We start from the raw sequence: 17,801 nt of genomic DNA, 5'->3' as shown, positions 1-17,801 counted from the left end.
ATTTTTTTAGATGTTTATTTTTCAGAGAGAGACAGCACAAGTCTCTCTCTCAAAAAAAAAAAAAAAGAAGAAAAAAGAACCTTACAATATTACACTCCCAAATCCTCTCTTCTTTTATTGTTGCCATACATTTACAGATGTTTTAAACCCCAATACAACGCTACAAGTTTTGCTTTAGACAGTCATTTGTCTTTTAGAGTGATTAAAAAGAAGAAAAAGCCTTTTTTTTTTTTAAAGCCATTTATATTAACCTTCATTTTAACTAACCCCATGTTGGGTGTAGACATTACTTAAAAATAAAATCTTAAAAATAAATAAATTGTTATTACGCTCACTGCTGTTCTTACTGTTTAATGGAGCAAATATGTAAATTATTGAGTCACAATTTTTATGTTTCAATGATTGTCTTCAGTATATCTGTTTCCTTTACAGTCCTATGTATTTTGTATTATGTTATTAATATTGTTTAATGTTTATTCATTTTTGAGAGAGAGAGAGAGAGCACCAGGAGGGGAGGGGCAGGCAGAGAGGGAGACACAGAATCCAAAGCAGGCTCCGGGCTCTTAGCTGTCAGCACAGAGCCGACGCAGGGTGAGATCATGACCTGAGCTGAGGTCAGATGCTTTACTGACTGAGCCACCCAGGCGCCCCTGATTATTAATATTTTGAGAAGCAATACATAATCACTACCGAAGGCATATAAAAAAAGTTAAGAACCTTGAAGGCGACTAACCTTCCTGAGTAGCTCTGCTCTAAGTAGGATTTCACCCATCTCCTACCATCCCCTTAACCACTTGGTGTGGATTGCTCTGAGTTTCTGGACAATTTGCTATTCCTCTGAATTCTAGGTTTTGCTGCAGTCGGAGGGATGGAAGGCCTAAAGGAGAAGTACTTCTTGGCCCTGGCTAGCAACCGGAGTGAGAACAGCAGCTGCGGACTGCCCCGAGGTGACGCCTTCCATATTTTCAGAGACCCACTGACATCCGACCTCCCGTGGCCCGGGATCCTATTTGGAATGTCCATCCCGTCGCTCTGGTACTGGTGCACGGATCAGGTACAGACCAGCTGGCTGAGCGAGCGCCCTCCGGGAGGCTTCTTTCCTTGGGGGGGCTGGAGACTCTGGTTTTTCTTCCCTCCATCTGCTCTTGTTTGCATTCCCCGCCCCCCTTGCCCCCAAGCTCGACTACTTCCTTTTTACATCTGTGTGTTGTTTTACCTCTTGAGCTTGCTCATGTAGGGGCAAATCCAAAGCTACTAATATTTGCAAAGGGGAACTCTTTTCTTTTTGAGAGAGAGAAAAAGAGGGTGCAAGTGCGCAAGGGGCAGAGAGAGAGAGAGGAGAGAAAATCACATGAGGGGCAGAGGGAGAAAGAGAGAAGTGGGGTTCCCCCGAAGCAGGGCACAAGCTTACCCAATGTGGGACTTGAACTCACAAACCGTGAGATCATGACCTGAGCCAAAGTCAGATGCTTAACGACTGAGCCACCCAGGTGCCTCTCTTTTTTTTTTTTTTTAAGTTTATTTATTTATTTTGAGAGAGAGAGAGCAGGAGCAGGGGTGGGGCAGAGAGAGAGAGAGAGAAAGAGAGAGAGAGAGAATCCCAAGCAGGCTCTGCACCATCAGTGCAGAGCCTGATGTGGGACTCAAAACCATGAACCACGAGATCATGACCTGAGCTGAAACTGAGAGTTGGTCACTCAACTGACTGAGCCACCCAGGCGCCCACGAAGGGAAACTCTTAATACATCCTGCTAATGTCAGGAAAGATCCACTAAGCAAAACAGGTGATATATTTCAAAAGGAGGTTAAAACTGATAGTGGGCCTCATTTGCTCAACAAATACTCACTGGGTGTCCTCTGTGCACCAGGCACTTGGAAATCATGAGCGAACAAATCAGACAGGGCTCTCGCCTCTCTCGGAGCTCACCTTCTTCTAGTGGGGGGGTAGACAGACAATATATCTATTTAAGCAAATTGTGTGGAATATTTAAAGGTGATATATATCATTTTTTTTTTTTTAAAGCAGGGTAGGGAAACAGGGGTTGAGTGTGGGAGTGCAGTTTAAAATAGGGTGGTGGTATGGGTTCCTGGGTGGCTGAGTTGGTTAAGCATCCAACTTTGGTTCAGGTCATGATGTCACGGTTCGTGGGTTCAAGCCTCACATTGGGCTCTCTACTGTCAGCACAGAGCCTGCTTCCAATCCTCTGTCCCCTCTCTCTGACCTTCCCCCACTCATACTCTCTCAAATAAATACACATTTAAAAAATTAAAAATAAATTAAAATTTTATTTATTTAAAAAAAAATTTTTTTTATTTATTTTTGAGACAGAGCATGAATGGGGGAGGGTCAGAGAGAGAGAGGGAGACACAGAATCTGAAACAGGCTCCAGGCTCTGAGCTGTCAGCACAGAGCCCGACATGGGGCCTGAACTCACAAACCACGAGATCATGACCTGAACCAAAGTCGGATACTCAACCGACTGAGTCACCCAGGCGCCCCTGAAAATTTATTTTTTAAATGTGTATTTATTTTTGAGAGAGAGAGAGAGAGACCGTGATTGGGGAAGGGGCAGAGAGAGAGGGAGACACAGAATCCAAAGCAGGCTTCAGGCGCCCCATAAAAATAAATTAAAATTTTTTTAAAAAGGGCAGTGGTGGAACGTGCAACTCTTAATCTCAGGGTTGAGTTGACGCCCCACACTGGGTGTAGAGATTAAAAATATATACTAAAAAATAAATAAAATAGGGTGGCAAGGGGAGGTAGGACCAAGAAGTGACCCTTGGAAGCACAGGCTTCGAAGGAGAGGAGCAGGGCTCCCAGCGATAGGTGGGGAACAGAGTGTGCAGCAGAGGGAACAGCCTGTGCAAAGGAGAAAGCAATAAGGTACAAGGCAGCACAGGATGCATAATTAGCCCTTGTGTTGACAGAGCGTGGATAGAATCAACGTTCACATTTCTTACATTTGCACAAAGGAGCCGGATGCATGTAGGTAAAAGAAAGAAGAGGGCTCATGGGCAGGGATACAGGGCAGACGCGCCAGGTTGGATGGAAGTTGTTTCCTCCTGTGCACCTGTTCGTACTTTGTCAAGATTTAAGCCCCGTGAATCAAAATGCCTGTCCTGTCGAAGACCAGAGATCTGTGTGCCATCTTGGCAGCCGTATTGCAGAGTCAGGGCTGATGGAAGTTTAACTGAAGTAACGATCATGGAGTGGGGCCATGGAATGTATGCCGGTCAACACTGAAGGAAAAGGAGGCCAGGTCCCCCCACGGGCCGCGACTCCTCTGCGCCCGGGGCAGTGGTGGGCGCAGCACACATGAACCGCCCCTCTAAGAGGGAGCCCGTCCTTGGCAAATCTTCTCCCCCTCAGCCCATCTCAGGTAGAGGAGACCTTGGGACACAGCGCAGATCTAGGTTAACAGCATGAGCTTTGAACTTCACAGGCCTGGGAGCACCTGGGTGGCTCAGTCGGTTGAGCATCCGGTTTCGGCTCGGGGTGTGAGTTTCAGCCTCGCATCAGGCTCTGCACTGACAGCGCGGAGCCCGCTTGGATCCCCCATCCCCCTCCCTCTCTGCCCCTCCCCCACCTCAAAGATAAACATGAAAAAAAGCAAACTTACCAGGCCTGGAGTTAAGTTCAGGGGGCGTAACCTTGGCATCCTAACATCTTGTTTCCTCATCTGTTAAGTGGGGTTACTAATGGTTACAGAAGAGGGAAGCATGAGGAATTCGGTCATAGTCCTTTTGTTGCAGAGACAGCTAATACATCATTAAAAACATTTATAGGTTTGCTATGGTTTATGTTACTGCTATTTTTTTTTTTAAGTAGGCTCCACGCCCAATGTGGGGCTTAAACTCATAATGTTGAGATGGAGAATCGCAAAGGGGAGCCTTGTGTGGCTCAGTTGGTTAAGTGTCTGGATTCAGCTCAGGTCGTGATCTCACAGCTTGTGGGTTCAAACCCCATGTCGGGCTCTGTGCGGATGGCTCAGAACCTGGAGCCTGCTTTGGATTCTCTCTGCGCCTCTCTCTGCCCCTCCCCTACTCACGCTCTGTCTCTCTCCCTCAAACAAACGTTTTTTAAAAATTAAAAAAAAAAAAAAAGAATCACATGTTCTACCCACTGAGCCAGCCAGACGCCCCTGTTAACTGCTCTTGACACAGTATGAATTTGTGCAAATATTTCCTTGAGATTCCTCACGCCCTTCTTAGTTGGGATCCCAGCACGCACCCTTTGAAAGCCACCTCCAACCCACCTTGCATGGTTCAGGAGCCTGGGGACGTAGTCACAGAAGACTCTGTCTCCTTCCAAATGCCAGGCAGGGCAAGAGGGCCTAGAAACCCAAGCCCTCCTTGACGCTGTGCTGGTTTTGACCACACAGTGTAGCTGCTGACCTAGATTCTGTAGGGTCTTCTGACTTGGTTCACTGTGCTGGTGCTGCCCTAGGGAACGCACAGCCCTCTGTCTAGGCTACTTTTAGAACAGGACACGGGCAAAGCAGCATTCACAATTCACAAAGAATGTTCCAGATCTTCCTGGGTAGAGACTGAGAAGGTAAGTAACAGTGGACAATTATAATGGCATTTAAACATTTCCTGATGCTGATCCAGGCCCTGATCTAACCATTCGGTGAATTAATTCCTTTTCATACCAGTCCTATGAACTGTGGTTCCATGACTTGGGCCTGGGGGTGTGCTCTGTCTCTCTCTTAAAAAAAATTTTTTTAAATTAAAAAAAAATTTTTTTTAGCGTTTATTCATTGTTGAGAGACAGAGAGACAAAGCAAGAGTGGGAGAGGGGCAGAGAGAGAAGGAGACAGGAGACACAGAATCGGAAGTGGGCTCCAGGCTCCGAGCTGTCCGCACAGAGCCCGACACAGGGCTTGAACTCACAAACCATGAGATCATGACCTGTGCTGAAGTCAGACACTTAACCGACTGAGCTACCCAGGCACCTGTCTCTCAAAAATATTTTAATGTTTATTTATTTTTGAGAGAGGGAGAGGCAGAGCATGAGTAGGGGAGGGGCAGAGAGAGAGGGGGAGACACTGAATGCGAAGTAGGCTCCAGGCTCTGAGCTGTCAGCACAGACCCGACACGGGGCTTGAACCACAAACCATGAGATCATGACCTGAGCTGAAGTCGGATACTTAGAGAAGTTCCATGGGAAGTTGTAACTGGCCCACCTTGGATTTGTACTTGTCCTTAACTGAAAATGGTAGCCAGAGAAACAGAGTAACTCTGTGGAGAAATCTAATTGGCCAGCGGCAATCCCAGGATAAAGGAGTGGGGAGGGAACAGAATGGGATTCCTGGCTTCCCGAACTGTACCATGGGTATTGGAGATAGGGAAGCAATGTTTCCTCTGAGGGAAGCCAGGCAAACCAAGATCCTAAGTCCTTGACACGTACTCAGGAGCTGTGCACACTTAGTTTGCCGTTACAGAGAGCCACCTCAGCTCCCAACCACCCCACTGTTTTCCAGGTGATTGTTCAGCGGTCTCTGGCTGCCAAGAACCTGTCCCATGCCAAAGGAGGCTCTCTGATGGCTGCCTACCTGAAGGTGCTTCCTCTCTTCATGATGGTATTCCCTGGAATGGTCAGTCGTGTCCTCTTCCCAGGTGAGAAGACAGTGGGGAGTAGAGGCCATCTGTCTTTGAGTTTCAGGCCCTTTGAGTTTCATACATGTTCTAAATGTATGACTGCCATCATAGAATGTGATTGGAGTCCCTGCAGAGTCATTTTGACTCAGGTATCTCCATCCGGACATTTGACTCTATACTGTTTCCCAACAGGGGTTCAACAGGAACGTCTAGTATATGTCCAATCGAGGGGTGACCCGTGTGTATTTTTTTGAAGCCACAAACTGAGCTCAAACCTTGTGGTTCCAGATGTCAGTTTCCTAAAGACTAATGTGAGAGTTCCTCTTAATGCTTTAGTGTTTCAGCTCCATTTGGTCATTTTGGCCCAGTGGCCAAATAACTTTGGGGGTATTTAACAAAAATCAGGGATATCATAGCCTCTAGAATATTTGTCTTAGAAAAGTTTTTTCAGTCTGGTAAAGTGATGACATTTGCACTGTGTGGATAAACAGGACTGGGGGGAGGGTGTAATCGGGAGTCACTGTGATGTCAGGAACTGCTGATCTGTATGGAGGAAAGTTCCTCTTCTTCCATATCGGTGAGCCTTCTCTCATGCCCACCAAGGCTGTTGTTAACTCAAAGGGGAGTGTAACCTAGAGTGCTTCCTCCTTTGTGCTTTATCCTAAACAGTGCCACCTGGTAAAGAAAGGGTAGGATGGCCCAGAAATTTTGTCAGAATAATTTAGGACAGTAAGCATTAGGAGGAAAGTGTGGGGAGCTGTCCGTGGTGCTAGACGCTGGGCTCATGCTCCTGCAGTCCAGATGGCATGGAGAACCCAGAGTCACTGGGCCGGTGTCCAGGGAAAGCGCACAGGGCTTGGAAAAACCCTCCTGAGACTAACAGCTGGAGTGACTTGATGGAAAGTACACAGCTCTCGGGTAGGCTTAACATGTGCACAAGAAAGCAGCTTTAAACAACCTACGTTCATCACGCCGAGTCTTACCGAGAGTGCAGTGGTTATGAATATGGACTCTGATTTGAACGGTGCAGCCAGAATCCTGGCTCTGCCACATACTAGCTGTGTGACCTTGGAAAGCCACTTGCCTCTGTTTCCTCACTCATAAAATGGGGATATTACTTCATGAGACGTAAAGCAGTTCTGGCACAAGTAAGCACTGTAGAAGTGTTTGCTCTTTTTTTTTTTTTTTTTTTTAATGTATTATCTCATTTACTCCTCAAAACAGCCTTAAGAGATAGGTACTGTTAGGGCTGTTTTCATTTACAGATGAGGATATTGAAGCTCAGAGAAGTCAGTTAATCTGCTCATTTATTTATTCTTCTGTGTATCCACCAAAGATCCTGAGAGCCAATGATCTGCCAGGCCTTATTCTAGAAGATGCTGGGGATCCATTAGTGAATAAGACAAACAGTATCTCTGCTGTTGTAGGGCTCACATTCTAGTGGTAGAGGAGAAAAAGATTATAAATATCCATTGATTGTGCCGACAGCTGTGAGTGACAGGCACAGGGAGATGTTGCAGGGAATTCTGGGCAGTGGTTTCTTCTGACAAGCTTTCCAGGGATGTCCTCTGTGACAAGGCAGCCGTTGATCCACAAAGGGGCGCCTGGGTGGCTCAGTTGGTTAAGTGTCCAACTTTATCTCAGGTCATGATCTCGCGGCTTGTGAGTTCGAGCCCCACGTCGGGCTCTGTACTGACAGCTCAGACCTGGAGCCTACTTCGGATTCTGTGTCTCCCTCTCTCTCTGCCCCTCCCCTGTTCATACTCTGTCTCTCAAAACTAAACATTAAAAAAAAAAAAAGTTGATCCATACGGATGTTTTCAAAATACATTTCAGAGTGGAGCCAATAAGATTTTTTTTAAGTTTATTCATTTATTTTGAGAGAGAGAGAGAGAGAGAGAGAATCCCAAGCAGGTCCTGCGCTGTCAGCACAGAGCCTGATGCGAGGCTCAGACTCACCAACTGTGAGATCGTAACCAGAGCTGAAATCAAGAGTCCAGCATTTAACGACTGAGCCACCCAGGCGCCCCGAGCTAATAAGATTAATGATGGGTTGGATGTGGGGGTTAAGGAAGAGCAACCTAGACCCCTCCTAGGCTACGTGACTTGCCAGAAGTTACCTGGCTAGTGCTGGGTGATGGGATTTGAACCTAGGTGCATCGGCCTCCAAAGCCCGACTCTTAATCACGTATCTTAGGATTTTTTTTTAAGTTTGTTTATTTTGAGAGAGAGAGCACGCATGGCAGGGAAGGGGCAGAGGGATAGGGAAAGAGAGGATCTCAAGCAGACCCCGCATTGTCAGCGCAGAGCCCGATGGCGGGGCTCGAACTAATGAATCATGAGGTTTTGACCTGAGCAGAAACCAAGAATTGGATGCTCAACTGACCGAGCCAGCCAGGTGCCCCTCATGTTACTGTATCTTGCAGCAAATTACACTTTAAGCTTTGGGTCGGTGTCTGGAAGACCAATCACAAGACCCTGACCATCACTGTTAACAGCCAGCCAATCAGCAATCACGATGCCATGTTCTTTGCCCCTAAGGACTTTGTAATGTAATGGATGAGTCTGGTACTCAGGAAAAAGCAAGCTAAAATATAAATCAAAACACTCTAGCATGTGGTACCAGCAGTAAGTGTGAAGGGAGAGTGAAGTAGGGTGGACAGGGTGAGGTGGTCGTAGTGTGTTTGAAGGCCTAGACAAGTGCTTCTCCAAGTGTGGTCCCCAGTCTAGCAGCATCAGTGTCACCTTGGAACTTGTTAGAAATGCAGGCTTTCAGGGGCGCCTGGGTGGCTCAGTCTGTTGAGCATCTGACTCTTGATTTCGGCTCAGGTCATGATCCCAGAGTTGTGGGATCGAGCCCCCTCCACACTCAGTGTCAAGCCTGTTTAATTCTCTCTCTCTCTCCCTGTCTCAGTCTGCCTCTCTCCCCAACCTGTGCTCTCTCTCTTTAAAAACAATGCAAATTTTCAGGCCCCATCCAAGACCTACTGAATCAGAATCCCTTGGAGTTGAAGCCCGGCAATCTGTTTTTAACAAGCCCTCCAGAAGACTGAGAAACCCCGGCCACTCTACTTACCTGTTCCTGTGTCTTCCCCCATGTCTGCTCTGCCAGGTGCCCCCTGAATCCTCAATTGGGTCCAGAAACCACCTAAAAGGATGCTGCAGTCCTGAGCTATCATGAGTCTGGACAACACTCTCTTCCGCTTATCCAAGTGAGAAATGGTGCAGACTTTGAAATGAACCCTAGTGGAAACTAAGAGAGAAGCAAAACCACCCTCAAAACCAATAAAACATGAGTCTAGAAATGTGCCCATTTTCAAAGCCAATGGTCCCACCTGAGCCCTGGAAATACGCTAGGGGAATGAGACCCACCCATGATACTTATAGCTGTATGATTTGAGGAAGCCTTTTCACCTCTCTGGGCCTCAATTTACTTGCCTTTAAAATAGGGGTAATAACCACATCTTCCCCATGGAGTTGTGAAGAATATAGAGAAGGTATATGTACTGTCTTTCTCTGTAGCACCTGAGCCATAGTGAACCTCCGGTGAATGTTGGCATTCAGAAACAGGTTTTGTGTTATTCGGATCTGACATTGCCAGAAGCATCCTTCCTGTCAGACATCAGAGGTTCTGACAGAAGAACCTGCCCCAGATCTGAATGGTTGATTAATTAACCTAAGGCATGTGGGTGGTTGTTACTGAATGGTGGGTTAATGATCTGCCAGGCCGCTGGTTCCACATGTAACTTAGCTGAGCCAACTAATATCCTTATGGATTCTTTAAGCTGAACAGACAAGGACAATGGCCTTGTAAACTGTGTCTGTCACATTTCATGGTTGAAGGTTGCATGTCGAGAAGGGTAAACAACATGAAGTTAACAACCAAAGGTTAAACTGTGTAGTTAATTAAATATCTCGGGGAGAGTCTTTCTCCTTCTAGATGTACCTTGAAGAGAGGGGCTTTTGGACAAAAAGAAGCAAAGCCCATAGGATTTGAAGGTGAACAAGACCTTTGCCCGACTGGGAGGCTCCTTACCATGTTCTGGGCATGGGAATGACAGTACTTCCTTATCTTTTAAGACTTCTCAGAGGAGTCATAAAAAGCCAAGAACTTTGAACTCTCAAAATAATTTTTCTTAAGATGTTTTCAGCTCAAGACTTCTCATCAAATATCACTTTTGGTCTACAGTTTTAATTTTATGTAAGGATTGAACCAGAGTTTTGGGGGCATCTACTTCTATTCCGCAGCAATTGTATGATCAGTTGTGGCCACAACACCCATTGGTGGATGTTAGTGGAGCAAAGGGTCCCGTCCTTGAGAAGACAAATGACAGCGTGTGGAGAAGTTTTATAGAGACCAGTATGACTTTGGACTTCCCAGTGGATGAAAGGGCCAAGAGTATTTCCATTTCTGAGGTCTGATGTTACAAAAAGGAAGATGCAACAATATTGCATTTAAAAAAATTTTTTTATTCATTTTTGAGAGAGACAGAGACAGAGTGTGAGCAGGGGAGGGGCAGAGAGAGAGGGAGGCACAGAATCTGAAACAGAGCTGTCAGCACAGAGCCCGACACGGGGCTTGAACCCACGAACCGCGAGATCATGACCTCAGCCGAGGTTGGAAGCTTAACCAGTTGAGCCACCCAGGTGCCCCATTTTGCATTTTAAAATCGTGGTCTCCTTTGACATTTATTAAATTAGCAGTTTTAATGCAGGTAAGAATATAGAATATATAAGCTCATCTGGTATACTGTCCAACATCTGCTTTTGAGGCCTCACCTAAATGGTTATCATGACATTGGAACTGCATTGGAGTGGGCGGGGGGTGGGGGGGAAGTCAGCACAGGCAGTGGAGGGCTCCATGTTCACTTGTAAACTGAGGTTCGAGATGGGCTGAAAAGCAGTGTCACCCCTCAAAATGAGGAAAAAGGACTGAAGCCTTTGGATTGAGAATAGGGGGCCAGGAGTGATTCATGGGAGTTAGTTTTCAGTCCATCTGGCAGAGGAGACTTGAGAGATCACAAGTGGCCCAGCCAAGGTGACAGGTGTTGGGTAGACGTTGGCACGGTGGTGAGGAGCATTGGTCGGCTCAGATATCAGGAGTTGAGGAAGGCAGAAGGTGACAAGGTGACAGGAAAGAGGTCACTCAGATGCAGGTGCCGAACCATTGAGACCATACAGAGTTCTGAAGGTCCCAGTGGTCACAATTGAGCCTCAGATGAAGTGACTGGCTGACTCATTAAAGATGGAAAACATACACTCTCTTGGTCTTCCTCCTCTGAAAAATTGGATTGGGAGTCAGGAGACCTGGGTTTCAGCTCTGCCTCTGACATGACATAGGTGTTTATAATCAGGTCCCTCGCCCTGGTTCCTTATCTGTGAAATGGTTAAAGTAATCTCTGCCTTCCTCATATGGTTATGAAAAAGTAAACAGCAGTTCTGTGATAGCTAGCCTCGGCCCCATAAAAATTTATTGAGCACCTACTCAATGCCACACACTCTGTCCTCCGAGCCGGAGACCTAGGCTCATCTTCTGGGATTGTGTTCATCCTTAAGCTAGGAAGACATAAAGAACTACAGATGCCAGGGGGCACCTGGGTGGCTCAGTCGGTTGAGTGTCTGACTTCGGCTCAGGTCATGATCTCACAGTTCGTGAGTTCGAGCCCCGCCTCAGGCTCGGTGCTGACAGCTCAGGGCCTGGAGCCTGCTTCAGATTCTGTGTCCTCCTCTCTCTCTCCGTCCCACCGCTGCTTGTGCTCTGTCTCTCTCTTTCAAAAATGAACAAACATTAAAAAAATTAAAAATAAAAAAGAAAGAACTACAGATGCCAGGAAGCCATGATGGATTTACACTAGAAAACTAGAATGCTGTCCAGGAGGGAAAAGACCTGATACAGAATTACAGGGAGAGGAGGAGAGACACTCAGCCAGCGTGGTCGCGTTGTTATGAGCCTACAATGAAAAAAGCTATTGAGGAGATGGGTAAAGAGGGATTTAGAAAATAACTCGCCACGTGCCAGTCAATGGCATTCGCCTTTGCACCTCCGACAAACGGCAGGCAAGATGTGAAATGCTTGCGGCCCCTTTTGGGGGATCCGGGGATGCAGCCTGATGTAGGACACTGTGGAGAGAGTGGCCGCTAGGTGTATGTCAGCTTTATTTGGGTCACAGTAATAACAGCTGCAATGCATCCAGCCCTTCCTCTGTATCGGACTGTGTTAAGCGCATGACGTATGTCATCTCGGCCGACCCCCGCTACGATCGTTATGTGACCGTCCCAGTTTTGCAGCGATGGCAAGGTTAAACAAGAAGGTCGTGGTGTAGAGTCCAGGCTCCTTTATTTCATTGAGCTATGCTGGTATATGCAAAAACCCTGGCTCCTGGTGCCGGCCTGCGTCAGTCGGGCCGTGTTTTGGCAAGGCCTGGGCTCAGAGGCTCTGCTCACTCTGGGCCTCGTTTCTTCCACAGATCAAGTGGCTTGTGCGGACCCAGACACCTGCCTGAAGGTCTGCAGCAATCCCTCTGGCTGCTCAGACATCGCGTACCCCAAACTTGTGCTGGAGCTCCTGCCCACAGGTAATGTCCCCTCTCCCCTGAGTGCAGTCCCCTGGAGCGTCCAGAAAGGAGGGCCTCGGCTGAGCCCTGACCTGAAGGAGGGACAAGATGGGAGGGCCGTGGGAGGGACCGAGCCACAGAGCCCCCGAATAAAACCCAGGCCCTGGCTCTGCAGGGGTCTCCGCCTGACTCCCCACAAGCAACCCCAGTCCCTCCTCATGGTCCCCTGAGTTCTGCCCCCTCCTAGGGGCACCGACTGGGATCAGCTGGTGCTACAGGCCTGGGGTCCTGGGGTCATGAGTGGAGGTAACAGCCGGTAGCAGGAGAAACCTGAGGCCCATAGACCTCCCTTTTGCCCCCAGGGCTCCGTGGGCTCATGATGGCCGTGATGGTGGCGGCGCTCATGTCCTCCCTCACCTCCATCTTTAACAGTGCCAGCACCATCTTCACCATGGACCTCTGGAATTGCATCCGGCCCCGGGCGTCCGAGAGGGAGCTCATGATTGTCGGCAGGTAAGGCCATACTGAGCAGGGCCCGGGGAGGGGAGTGAAAAGTCCCACACACACCCAGGGAGGAGAAAGCTGAGCCCACCCAGAGGCCACGCCCCACCAGCCACTCATCCTGGAGGCTCAGCCTCCTCTGATGGCAAAGGGGAGGTTCCTTAGGACTCTGCGTGCAGAGAAGTCACTCATCCAAGAGACGTTCCCTGAGCACCTACTATGTGCCAGGTGGCCGGGCGCACAGCAGTGCAAAGCAAAGATTTAGTTCTTGCTTTCACAAAACTAAAGAGAAGAGAATTACAGAGAAAGGATAATTAAAAAGCAAATTACAGAGTGCCTGAGTGGCTCAGATGGTTAAGTGTCCAACTCTTGATTTTGGCTCAGGTCACGATCTCATGGTTCGTGGGATCGACCCCCACATTGGGTTCTGTGCTGATGGCATGGAGCCTGCTTGGGATTCTCTCTCTCCCTCTTGTCTCTGCCCCTCCCCTGCTCATGTGCTCTCTCTCAAAATAAATGAATAAACGTTTTTTTTTTTTTTAATTAAAAAAATAAAAGGAAATTACAACCCCAATGAGTGCTATGATCAGGAGCCAGGAGATGTAAACATTCAGAGGAGGAGTCCCCAGCCTGGACTGGGTGGGACCCCAAAGCCTGGTAAAAAGGGGATGGGGTTCTGGGGACTCAGGAAGGCTTTCCTTAAAAAAAAATTTTTTTTAATGTTTATTTATTTTTGAGAGAGAGAGAGGCAGAGAGAGACAGAATGTGAGCAGGGGAGGAGCAGAGAGAGGGAGACACAGAATCCGAAGCAGGTTCCAGGCTCTGTGCTGTCAGCATGGAGCCCGACGCGGGGCTCAGGCTCACAAACTGTGAGATCATGATCTGAGCCGAAGTCAGACACTCTACCCACTGAGCTACCCAGGCACCCCCTCAGGGAAGGCTTTTCTATCAAGGCTTTTTGCAAGGTGCTAAAGTCTAGTGGGGGGAATGAAAGTGGCCAAAATGAATGGTACGCAAATTTTATGTAAAATACATGCTAATAAGGCATCTTGGAGCCCGGAGGGCTGTCTCAGTCTTGGGTTAGTGAAAGCATTCTTAGGTCAGACACAGACAGCATAACCCAGAAAAGAAAAAATAATCGTAATACATCAGACTTCATCAAAAGCTAAAAGTTTTTCACTTCAAAGGACACCATCAAGGCAATGAGAGGAGACGCCACAGATGAGGAGAAAATATTTGCAAGCCATGTAGCTGACAAAGGATCTGCGATCTAGATCAATCTACAAAATGAGACTGTACCCCTAGAAAGCTACACACCCCCTAGAATGGCTGTAATCAAAAAGGCAAGGAGGCTCAGTTGGTCGAGCGTCCGACTTCAGCTCAGGTCGTGATCTGTGGGTGAGGCCCACATCGGGCTCTCTGCTGTCAGTGCAAAGCCCGCTTCAGATCCTCTGTCTCCCTCTCTGCCCCTCTTCCACTTGTGCACGTCTCAAAAATAAATAAACATTAAAAAAAGAGAGACAGACACGGAGGTAGAGAAATAGCAACTTTCATAGCACTACAGGTAGGAATGTAAAACGGTCCAACTGTTTAAAACAGTTTGGCGGGTTTTTTTTTTTAATGTTAGTTTATTTTTGAGGGAGACAGTGTGAGCAGAGGAGGCGCAGAGAGAGAGAGGGGAACAGAGGCTCTGAAGTGGGCTCAGTGCTGACAGCAGAAAACCCGAGGTGGGGCTCGAATTCACGAGCTATGAGATCATGACCTGAGCCGAAGTGGGACGTTCGAACGACTGAGCCACCCGGGCGCCCCAGCAATGGATGCTCTGAATCTTGATTGTGTTACCCGAAGTTCTGGGATTGTACACTTGCGATGGGGGAATCTTATGGTGTGAAAATTCTACCCCAATAGAGCTGTTAACAAGAGACAGCAGTAAGCATCCGGGGAGGCATACTAACCAGGGTCTCTCTCGGCCTGCTGTCAGGGTGTTTGTGTTGTTGTTGGTGCTGATCTCCATCCTCTGGATCCCCGTGGTTCAGGCCAGCCAGGGGGGCCAGCTCTTCATTTACATCCAGTCAATCAGCTCCTACCTGCAGCCGCCTGTGGCTGTGGTCTTCATCATGGGATGTTTCTGGAAGCGGACCAATGAAAAGGTAGCTCTGGACGAGTCCCCGCCACGCGAGAAGCTAGCGCCGCCCCGTGAGGGCGTGGGTGGCGTTTCCGGGGATGCGTTTCTGTGGAGGGAGGCGTGGGGAGGGTGCCACCGGGCCTTTGCAAAGCAGCGATGGGGGTTCTGTGTTGATGCATTCCGTCACTAAACGGGGGAGCCGAGTTAACAAGGAGTGAATTATGCATAAATGATTAGTCGCGTGTGAAAGATAAACAGCTGAGTAACTTGCAGTCCTTTCAAATCACTGACGTGTGCATCGACCGTCCCTAGAGAGCCAAGCTCTTGAGGACGGCTTGTCGAGGTCGAGGTCGAGGTCCGCAGAGGCCCAGGCCGGCCGCCCCTTAACCTTGGACGTCTCTAAGATGGCCTTGCTCTGATTTACAGGGTGCTTTCTCAGGTCTGATCTTGGGCCTTCTCCTAGGCTTGATTCGGCTGGCCTTGGACTTCGTTTACACGCAGCCTCGGTGTGACCAGCCAGATGACCGCCCCGCCGTGGTGAAGCATGTCCACTACCTCTACTTCTCCATGATTCTGTCCGCGGTTACTCTGATCACGGTGTCCGTTGTGAGCTGGTTCACGGAGCCACCCTCCAAGGAAATGGTACATTTGGGTTTGGTACTGTGTAACCACGGAGACCCTGTGCCGTGAGCAGACGCACCCACGCTGGCCTTAACAAAGAGGGTTCGACTGTTCAAAAAGCTGGGACATCCAGGGTTAGGCTTGAGGGACAACCTGGTTCAGGACTGAGGATCATCAGAATCCATCCTTATTTCTGCCTCTATTTGTAGGCACCACAGGGGCCTGCCAGCTTCTAAGGCTTTTATCTTCTCTTATATTCATTAAGCAATAGCAGAAACATGTTCATCCCAGCATTTCTGGCAAAGCTCCCGATTCCCATCGATGGAGTCGGCTCGACACATGTATCTGCGACCCAATTCAGTCCCTGTAGCTAGAGAAATATATGTGCTGAGTGGCTCACGGGCGGGTCCCCCCAGATTCCCGGGCTGGGGTTAAGCCCTGGGGGCTGGAATGAGGGAGGGGTGGGGGGAGGTCCCAACAGAACTGAGGCTGCTGAAATAACCTGGGGGCATCGTGGGGGGAATGCCCACTGCTTCTGAAGAGTGCAGGGAGTGGAGCTCGTGGTAGGTGCAGTGACAGGGCCAGGCCGGGGACATTCTCAGACATGAAGCTGAACGCGGGGTCGAGCAGGGGACCCCAATCTTCTAATCCATCACTGTTCCTTAGGTAAGCCGCCTGACCTGGTTTACTCGTCATGACCCCAAGGTCCAGAAGGAACAGCCACTCCCACCAGCAACTCCCCTGCCTCTTCCCGTCTCTCAGAATGGGACCCCCGAGACCAGCATCACCACCATCCAGTTGGAGATGATTCAAGAAAACATATCCAAACCCCACAGCTGTGAGTGTTCTTTCCTCGGTTACAGTTGAAGAAGCCCAGGAAGAATTCTCTGTTTCAGGGGGGAATTTTTCTACCAAATCATAAGCCAGAGAAGGGGCAGAATTGAAATTTTAGCACCGCCTGACTCCTAATGTCCAGCCTTGCAAGCGGGTTCTTCAGTAACTTTCTTTCTTTCCTTTAGTTAGTGTTTTTTAAAAAAAATTTTTTTTAATGTTTATTTTTGAAGGAGAGAGAGAGACAGTGTGAGTGGGGGAGGGGCAGAGAGAGAGGGAGACACACACACAGAATCTGAAGCAGGCTCTAGGCTCTGAGCTGTCAGCACAGAGCCCAATGCAAAGCTTGAACCCACGAACCGTGAGATCATGACCTGAGCTGAAGTTGGACGCTTAGCCGACTGAGCCACCCAGGCGCCCCTAAGTTTATTTATTTTGAGAGAGAGAGAGAGAGAGAATGAATGGGGGGAGGCTCAGAGAGAGAGAAGGAATCCCAGGCAGCCTCTGCACCATCAGCATGGAGCCTGATGCAGGGCTCGAACTCACACACCACGAGATTGTGTCCTGAGCTGAAATCAAAAGTCAAACACTTAACCCACTGAGCTCCCCAGGCGCCCCTCAGTAGCTTTCATCAGATACCTCGCTGGGAAGCAATAGCAGCAAACACTTGCTGAGCGCCTGCTAGAACATGGCTCACCTAATCCTCTCGAAATCCCACAAGGTAGGCTGGAATACTACTGGCATTCTCTAAATTACACTCGTTCCAAACTGGCAGCTTGCAGACATACTGTGGTTTAGCCCACCTACCATTGTAATGAAATGTGACTTAGCATTTAAAAATTGGGAGATTGCATGTAAAATTCCAGATATCTGTCTTCTCTTGGAAAATGGGGAGATTGTAACAACACTGGGCCCACGTGTCTGCACGACTGACGTCTGGAGCTCGTAAAGCGGGCGCCTTAAGACCTGGGATGTGCCCTTCAATTAGCCAAAGTCCCCACCAGCCCCTATTGCCTCCATGACCCTGAGGCTGTGGGCTGTTGTTCATCATCACGCGTGGCCCTGTATATATATATATATACACACACATACATGCACACACATGCATACACACTGTGGCTATGTGTCCACATCAGCCTAACAGGGGAAACTCAAGTATAGATCCAGGAGGCCGTGCATTTCAAGAGACACGAGAGATACACCAAGTATTTGTTACTATGTGCGGAACACATCTGGTTGGTCCCCTTGGTGTCTTCTCCCGGACGCACAGCCCATCCTTATGACCTTCCTTTGGGTTCTTCTAGGTGACACGACCCCAGAGCAGTCCAGAGTGGTACGAGCCATCCTGTGGCTCTGTGGGATGGAGAGCCGGGGCAAGGAGGAGCCCCCCAGCAAAGTGGAACCCGTCATCGTCTCCTTGGAAGAAAACCCCCCCGTGAAAACCCTTCTGGACATCAACCTCATCGTGTGCGTTACCTGTGCCGTCTTTGTCTGGGGCTACTTTGCTTAACGTGGGGTGAACCCAGGGGTCCGAGCTCTCGGTTTATTTTCCGTGCCCTGTTTTTGTA

At 48.6% G+C, this 17,801-nt stretch overlaps 1 protein-coding gene across 2 annotated transcripts in view; it reads left to right on the top strand.

Annotated features, from left to right (window-relative positions):
• Positions 1 to 17,801, top strand: part of SLC5A11 (solute carrier family 5 member 11) — a 38,010-nt gene extending 20,209 nt beyond the window's left edge. Inside the window, exons 8-15 of one of the 2 annotated variants that reach the window (XM_007084087.3) lie at positions 849 to 1,054; positions 5,484 to 5,619; positions 12,069 to 12,176; positions 12,518 to 12,668; positions 14,638 to 14,806; positions 15,208 to 15,423; positions 16,069 to 16,240; positions 17,538 to 17,801. In XM_007084087.3, the coding sequence (XP_007084149.2) occupies positions 849 to 1,054; positions 5,484 to 5,619; positions 12,069 to 12,176; positions 12,518 to 12,668; positions 14,638 to 14,806; positions 15,208 to 15,423; positions 16,069 to 16,240; positions 17,538 to 17,743 (1,364 nt within the window). In that variant the 3' untranslated portion in view covers positions 17,744 to 17,801. The remainder of the gene's footprint in view (positions 1 to 848; positions 1,055 to 5,483; positions 5,620 to 12,068; positions 12,177 to 12,517; positions 12,669 to 14,637; positions 14,807 to 15,207; positions 15,424 to 16,068; positions 16,241 to 17,537) is intronic. The other variant, XM_042971354.1, reaches the window with a different exon arrangement.

This window comes from Panthera tigris, chromosome E3, assembly GCF_018350195.1.
Source record: "Panthera tigris isolate Pti1 chromosome E3, P.tigris_Pti1_mat1.1, whole genome shotgun sequence".
Taxonomy (NCBI): domain Eukaryota; kingdom Metazoa; phylum Chordata; class Mammalia; order Carnivora; family Felidae; genus Panthera; species Panthera tigris.
This window is presented reverse-complemented; position numbering and strand designations above follow the sequence as displayed.